This window comes from Amblyomma mixtum, chromosome 5, assembly GCF_055824585.1.
Source record: "Amblyomma mixtum isolate Tamu chromosome 5, ASM5582458v1, whole genome shotgun sequence".
NCBI lineage: Eukaryota > Metazoa > Arthropoda > Arachnida > Ixodida > Ixodidae > Amblyomma > Amblyomma mixtum.
Window position 1 is genome coordinate 72,970,012 of NC_143016.1, and position 7,414 is coordinate 72,977,425.

The 7,414-nt window shown below is 46.3% G+C and overlaps 1 protein-coding gene across 1 annotated transcript; it reads left to right on the forward strand.

The window, feature by feature from the left end:
- Window positions 1-4,037: 4,037 nt before the first annotated feature.
- LOC149342666 (vacuolar protein sorting-associated protein 4B-like) lies at window positions 4,038-6,837 on the forward strand. The gene is made up of 2 exons (XM_089542206.1): window positions 4,038-4,387; window positions 5,965-6,837. The coding sequence occupies exons 1-2, from the start codon at window positions 4,100-4,102 to the stop codon at window positions 6,835-6,837; spliced, it is 1,161 nt and encodes a 386-aa protein (XP_089398332.1). The 5' UTR covers window positions 4,038-4,099.
- Window positions 6,838-7,414: the final 577 nt, after the last annotated feature.

Below are 7,414 nucleotides of genomic sequence, written 5' to 3' on the forward strand. Positions count from 1 at the left end.
TAGCATCATCGTCTTCTTTGTTACCGTAGTTAGCGCGAGGCTAGCATCAATGCATGGCGTGGAATAGTGTGCGCCTGCGCAGTAGCAGCCACACAAGTTATAATAAAGCCACCAGCGGCGACCTGGCCAATGAGTACAGCCGTAACAAGGCTATGGATGCAGTTCAAACGGAGACTCGTGCTCTATGCGCAGCAGGTACACGTAAGGCCAGAGCCAAAAACGTTCGGTGGAGTAAACTGAGTACGAACCCTCCTGGGACGCTACCCACAAACGGGCTGCACGACAATATTTTAAAGTTTGTTCCAACACTTTTTCCACGCCACTTCAGCGCTGGTTCTACACCTTCAAAAACAGAAACACAATCACAATGCATTCGTGCATGGCAGCAGGATTGAAAGCAATAACAACATGCAAAGGCACAATGTGGATCATTTAGCGTCGATCACCGGGATTACTAGGGGGCGTTATCGCCATTTAATGTTTCATTATCTCTTATTGTTTCGAATTGCATTATCTTCAACACAAGAGAGTGAACTAACGGGATACACTACCTTTCTTAATAATCCGCGTATCATTGACAGTTGACCTTTGCCGACTACTGGTTTACTTTTTTTCGTATACTATCTTACAGCGGGAAGAAATTTTTTTTTCACCTCAGCACGGAATGTAGAGAGGAGCCATCAATCAATCACTGAAAAGCTGAAATATTGACATCATTGCACAAAAGATGGCAGCTTTGAATAACAAGGGGCAGGGAGAAAATTATCGATTCATGTTAGGAGCCGCGCAACCCTATCGAAACAGTTTCCTATACTGACAGTCCTGAGGGATGAAGTAGTTCATGAAGAGTATCGACACGAGCGCTTAAAACAAGGATTACGCATGGAACAAAACATTCAAGCTTAGGTCAAAGGGGTGAGCGAAGGCCGAAGCAGAAATGCTTTTTTTTCGTCCAAAGTTCATAACTTTTCCTTGACGCTGTATGCGCAACGTGCTTGACCCTATACCTTAACTACAGGAATGTGCTGTAGCAGAAAAATGCATCAGCTAAGTGACCGCCGTTACCGAAACCACAAAAAAAGCAAGTAAAGAAGTGAAGTGGCTAGGTCACTACGTATTCAGCGCGGAGAATTTTCAAGCGAAAAGATAATAAAAATAACAAATAAACCAAACCCACAGTCCTTCCTACAGAACAAAAGGACTAAATTATTTTTATTTTCGTGTTATCAGGGGCAGCTTCAAACCAGACAAAGATCAGAATATTGAGTAACGAAGTCTGTTCGGTGTGGTACAAGAGCATCTAGATTCTCCGAGAAAAGCGTCTGACGTAGCTAGAAACGCTAGAACGTGCAAATTAATACGAGAATAAATTGAAGAAACCAAGAGGAAAAACTGATTCAGCACGGCCTTTGGTATGTCGTAAAAACCAATGTACCAAACAAAACATGCTTCAAATAAAAACATGAACAACCATATCTTCAGAGGCAACAAAACCTACTTGTTTCACTCTCCTGCTTCACGTCTTTATCGGTTGAACATGACTTGGACTAAACTAATTTCCTTTCTTGCCCTTGCTTCCTTTTTCTTTTTTCACTGTCTTTTCGTCCTTCATTGTTTTTTTTTTCATTCTATATTTCTTTCTTCCTTCCTTTGCTTGCTTTTGTCGGTTGTGTTCACACGTCTCTGCAGTCTTACATTCGCGCTCTAAGCCCCGATGCCGACAGCGCAGTTTCAAACAGCGCCTGGTGCAGCGCCATATGGTGTCCCGTTTTTTTCATCCTTGTTCAATCAATCAATCAATCAATCAATCAATCAATCAATCAATCAATCAATCAATCAATCAATCAATCAATCAATCAGATTTATTTCTCAGCACAGATGTGAGGGTTGTGCTGTGCTGCATTTCTAGCCTGAAAAGCTACGTGCCTGAAACAAGGCAATGAACAGCCTAGAATGATAGTGGAGTGTGTGAAATGCCTTGATTCATAGACTGGTTTATTATTTTATTGACTGATCGATCGATCAAATGATCGATCGATCGATCGATTGATTGATTGATTGATTGATTGATTGATTGATTGATTGATTGATTGATTGATTGATTGATTGATTGATTGATTGATTGATCTCTTTTTCGGGAGATATGAACACGGTGTTACGTATGACAGCAAAAGTAAAAAATGTCTTAATGAGCTTTTGCTTTGCGTATAATAATAAGGAGGAGGTACAAAAGAGCACCTAAAATCTGCGATGCCTTGTTTCTTTCTAGACATCTTTGTTCCTTGTGGAACCAAGCAGGAGTGCCAAGATGCTTCACGAGTGACATCGAGCCAGTACTTCACGAGTCTGCTCATTTCTCTCAAATTCTTCCAAAGATAAAGCCGCGAAGCGGAAAAAATAACCGAGAGTAGAGTAAGCATGAAATGTTTATGGGCATAACACATTTCTTGTAAATGGTGCTAGCCAAAGTCTTGAAATGGGTCCAGTGTTCAACACACCACACCACACTCTTCTTGTTGCGTCGAAGCGATCGCCTGCAATAGTGCGGGCTTAGGTAGGCAGCCGCGAACCGTGGCAGCCTTGTCGCTTTCGGGAGCGGCCGCATAATCATGGCGTTGTTGGCAGGGGCGAGCAGTCTTCTGCTGGGGCGTATCACTCGAAAAACGATCGCTTTCCGCAAGACGCTTCCTACCTCTCCTTTCATCAGGCTCTGTTGCTCGGCTTAAGCAGCTGTGACGGTGGCGGCATTGAAATGCAGGACGATGCAGAAACGTACGCGGACACGACGAGACGCAGGCCTGACAAGAATGTATATATGCAGCGCGTTCGAATACTCCGCGAGCGTGTATACATCTTAATTTTTTCAACAGCGCAAGCTACACAAGGACACAAGACGAGGAAACACACACACGATCGCTCGTGTGTGTGTTTCCTCGTCTTGTGTCCTTGTGTAGCTTGCGCTGTTGAAAAAATTATTATGAATAACCAACTAGCCCGTGAGCTCACCCTGTTCAAGTGTATACATCTGCCTGCCAAAGGGGGAACCATCATGAGCTGGAGGCCCAGCAGCCGGTCTTTTACATGCATGAGTGTGGAACTGCAGCGCCATCCTTGGGGATGGCGCGGAAGCAGTTTTTCGGCCCAAAGCCCTTCTCGCCCTGGAGCTCCCCTCTTGCTCTAAGCGGCCCTCTCTCTTGGAGAGTCTCGTTAAATCTCGTACGGTGCCCTTATGCTCTCGTTTCAGTGCCCGGATGAGTGGAATTCAGCGCCCGGATGTTTTCTCTCGGTCTCGGTGTGACGTCACCACACTGCCGACAACGGGAGCTAAAAGCATTTCATGCTTAAAAGAGGGTAGAGGGGAGAAATTCTTTGCTGTTTTTTCTCGACATATCTGAAAGAACTGCGAAAGCATTGCATGGCCGGGAAGTGGCAATTTTTTTTTTCTAAATGAGGAAGAGTAAGAGGCAGGTAGCACGAGCGTAGACGAGAAAGAAAACATGAGGAAGGATTATTGAGAGCAAATGAAAGCCTCACGCTATTTTTTTTTGTATCAGAAATCTTAGGGGGTATTTCTTGCGTTTTTAATTGTGCCCATGTGTGTGTCTGTGTCTGTGAAAGAAAGCGGGTGCGCCTGATACTTCGACACTTTCGTCAGAAAACCGGTAATATAGTACCGTCCGTCATGGGTTGTTTCTTTTCTAAAGCACAGGATAACCAGTTCAACTCGCATCATTCACCCCTACTATATTTTCTTTTCGTTGCTGTGTAGTTTGACACATTATTAACAAGTTTCTCTTTTCTGTATGAATGGTCACGAGTGTGAGATATACAAATTGCGGTGTTGTTACTTTAGAGTATCAATCAATGCTCGAGTTTCTGATGACAACGACCAAAAAAAGTACCAAAAAAAGAATCAACACAATGGGCGAGCGCTGGCTGTCTGAACCTTCATAGTTGACTTCAGCTGCCACTGCCGCAGCGAAAACATACGAACGGAAGGACGATGAAGTTGCGCAGATAGCACGAGAGCTGGGCGAGACTGCGGAACCGTTGGCCGGTCGAGTCCTGTCGTCGTCGTGATTCCAACCAGGGCGGCACCATGGTGATCCCGGCAGCTCTCATCAGCGATATCAAGCTGGGCGTGGACCTGGCGAAGCAGGCGCAAGTGGAAGACCACAAGGTGCAGTACCCCAACGCCATCCGCCTCTACCGCAAGGCCATGGAGTACTACCTGAACGCGGCTCTGGTCATTCGCAACACCTGCCTCCCGTACATCTCGCGGGCGCACAAGCTCAAGGAGTTCTGCGGCGGCGACGCCGACCAGAGCGTGGTGGAAGAAGGGTTTCCAGAGATGAAGAAAATCCACCAGATCGCCGTTCTGTCTCAGGTGAGAGAGTGCCGCCGAATAAAGCAGGCACCGTGAATAGATTGAGGGCTTTCGTGGTGTACGGGGAAAATCGCCAGCTGTCAAAGAGATACCCGTGTGCTGTGCGATGTCAGTGCACGTTAAAGAACCCCAGGTGGTCGAAATTTCCGGAGCCCTTCACTACGGCGTGTCTCATAGCCGGAGTCTCTTTGGGACGTTAAACCCCATAAACCAAACCAAACCAAAGCTGAAAGAGATACCGTGCTGCATTGCACGTAAATCGAAAGCGTTGCGCGCAGCTTCAAGCGCCAAGAACGGATGTCTACAACGACAGGCTAAAACGTGGTTGCGGATTGTCACAGACTGTGTGCAGGCACAATTAAGTGTAGTCTACAGGTCGTCACCATGTTCGCTAACAACCCCAACCATGCCCCATTCTCATGTAAATACACTGTGCAGGTTCTTCGGGAAGCTCAGCCTGAGCTACACTATCAGTACCATCATCATCGCCATAACCAGGCTTCTTACCCATGATGCACCACAAAGGCATCACCACACTGATTTCCTGTTTCTCCTAGATTGTTAGCCACTAATCATCCTATAAAACCAAATTTAGAGTTCCAGTTAGTGACTCTTCACATGCGTCCCATTGTGACCTGGTGTTGTTTGCCTTCCCTTGAATTTTGGCACAAATGTTTTCTTGTCTGCTTTCCATATTGCGCTTCAAGCTATTGATTCCAGCTGGGACACAAAGCACTCATGTCTCCATACAAGTGATGTCTAAGGGATCCAACCTTGAAGACTCGCTGGGTCAAAATAGGTTTATTTAACGCCCAACGCGCAATGCGCATTAAGTATTGCAATTAAGTATCGTCGCTAAGTGGTAACATACGCACTGCTAGTATGTAGAAAGAACGCCTTGTTTCACTAAGATCTGATGAATAAAAAGTGAGCAATGAAAAACGGGAGAGCAGCTTCGCTAATAAATTAACGATTTTCTCTAAGCACGATGGCAAGAGCTGAGCAAGATCGCTCCATCATAACAAGACACAGCATTATTAATGCGTTACATTTACGTTAGAAGTTGTTCAATAAAGCAAGAGCGCTAAAAAATAGGCGATCTGACCAGTAAACAAACAAGAGCGAAAAACAACGGAAACCAAAATGTTTGGGACTGCTTGATTCCCTATTATCCTTCTGAGAGCAGAACAACCAACTTTTCTTGGCCATACGCTAAAGTACCCTCGCAAGCGCACGTAGATCTTGACGTTATCCAAGTGGTCTTAGGCCACATGAATCAACGTGGACTCACTCTTTCCATTCTTCAGCTAGAAAGCAGTAGCATCATGCTGAAGTTGTGTAAGCCAGGAAATTAAGGTTGATGGCGAGGATTCATTTAAGTAATCGAAAGTAACAAAACAGTGAAACAAACCAAGAAGGAAAAAAAATATTACTCGAGTGCAGTGGTTTAGTCTTGTATACGTTTTAGTCGATTTGCTAAGAAGTGTCACATTGATTGCCATTGTTAAATATAATTTTTTGCCGTTTTGAGTCCACATGCTATTCGTTTTCATACTGACGGTGCTGTTTGCCTTCAGGTCCTTCCCCCATGGTGCACGGCGGCTGGAACCGTACTTTCCGGCAAGAAAATGAACTTCGACGATGACATCCAGGGCATCGACCCCACCAAGCTGGTGCTCACCCAGATCCTGACAGACCCTAAGGCAAAGGCCGCGTCGACCATACTCCTCCACGGGCCTCACGGGACAGGCAAGTCGCTGCTCGCCAAGTCCCTCTACGTCAAGTACCCCGAGAAGTCATTCTTCATCGTCGACCTCGACCTCTTCGTGATCGGCGGCCTCACGCACAACCCTGCCGCGATGGCCAAGATGCTCGTGAGGAACTACAGGAAGCACAACGCCTCCGTACTCGTCCTCGAGGGTCTGGACCGTCTGTACCTGTCGGACTACCCGGACGCCAAGAAGCCCGTAGTCGAGGCCGTCAAGGCTGAGCTTCTGGCCTACCTGAAGGAACTGGCCGAGAAGAAGGAGTACCAGGAAGTGGTTATCGCGACGGCCTTCCGGCCGTGGCTAATAGCGGAAGACATGCGGAACAGCTTTGAGGCCAGGATCAACGTCCCCATTCCCGAGAACGAGGAGGCGCGCAAGGCCATCATCCAGGCGGAGCTGGGCAAGATACGCATCCCCACCTACCGGGAAGGCGATATCGAGAGCCTGGCCAAGAACACCAACCGCTTCTCGCGCTACCAGCTCCTGCGCATCATTCGCTGCGCGCTGGCGCGCAACTTTAGCAACGTTGAGGCGCTCGAGATGAAGGAGGATGCTGAGAGGCTCAGTCACATGACCAGGGCAGACATGGACAAGGTGGCTCCCATCTTTACGGCCGACCTGAGCGAGGAAGACGAACCGAAGCACCAGGAGTTCATCGCGGCCAACCCCACTGCCAATTAGCCGCTGTCGGCGCTACGTTGATCTTTAAAGACGTGCTACGACCGACGAACGGCGGGGGAACAAATAAAATTCTGCGTATTCGCTCTGATAGCAACATTGGTGTATTCCTTGGCCTATTCCTGATAAAAACGATAAAACACTGTTCAGGACATGACGGACATGATGGTGGTAACCAAAAGTGCAGAATAAACCATTCAGGAGTAGAGAAAATTCTAGAAGTATCACCCTGCCAGGAACACGCAAGAATCTATTAATATGGAAGCACACAATACTGGACAGTTGAACTCATTTAACTAAAGAGATTTGAGGATATCAAGGTGGCGCGTGTAATTTCAGCTGAGGTTGCAAAAAAATTTCTAATCCTTTCTTCGATGAAAAAGACTGTTTAGGATATTTGTTCAGAAGTTATGGTCGTTTATGTTTTAATGAATGAATTTTCTATCTTGAAACTTGGGAAAAAACCCGCCTAGGCGCAAATAATTTGCGAAATTATGTGAAATTATTGTGAAATTATTTGCGCCTAGGTGGGTTTTTTTCCAAGTTTCAAGATGCAAAATCAACTAACCCGTAACATGCT

Bases quoted from the DNA above. Each gene is read 5' to 3' on its own strand.
- LOC149342666 (XM_089542206.1), top strand. From the start codon at position 4,100: ATGGTGATCCCGGCAGCTCTCATCAGCGATATCAAGCTGGGCGTGGAC. The intron at 4,388-5,964 runs GTGAGAGAGTGC...GTTTGCCTTCAG, and splicing joins AGATCGCCGTTCTGTCTCAG to GTCCTTCCCCCATGGTGCAC.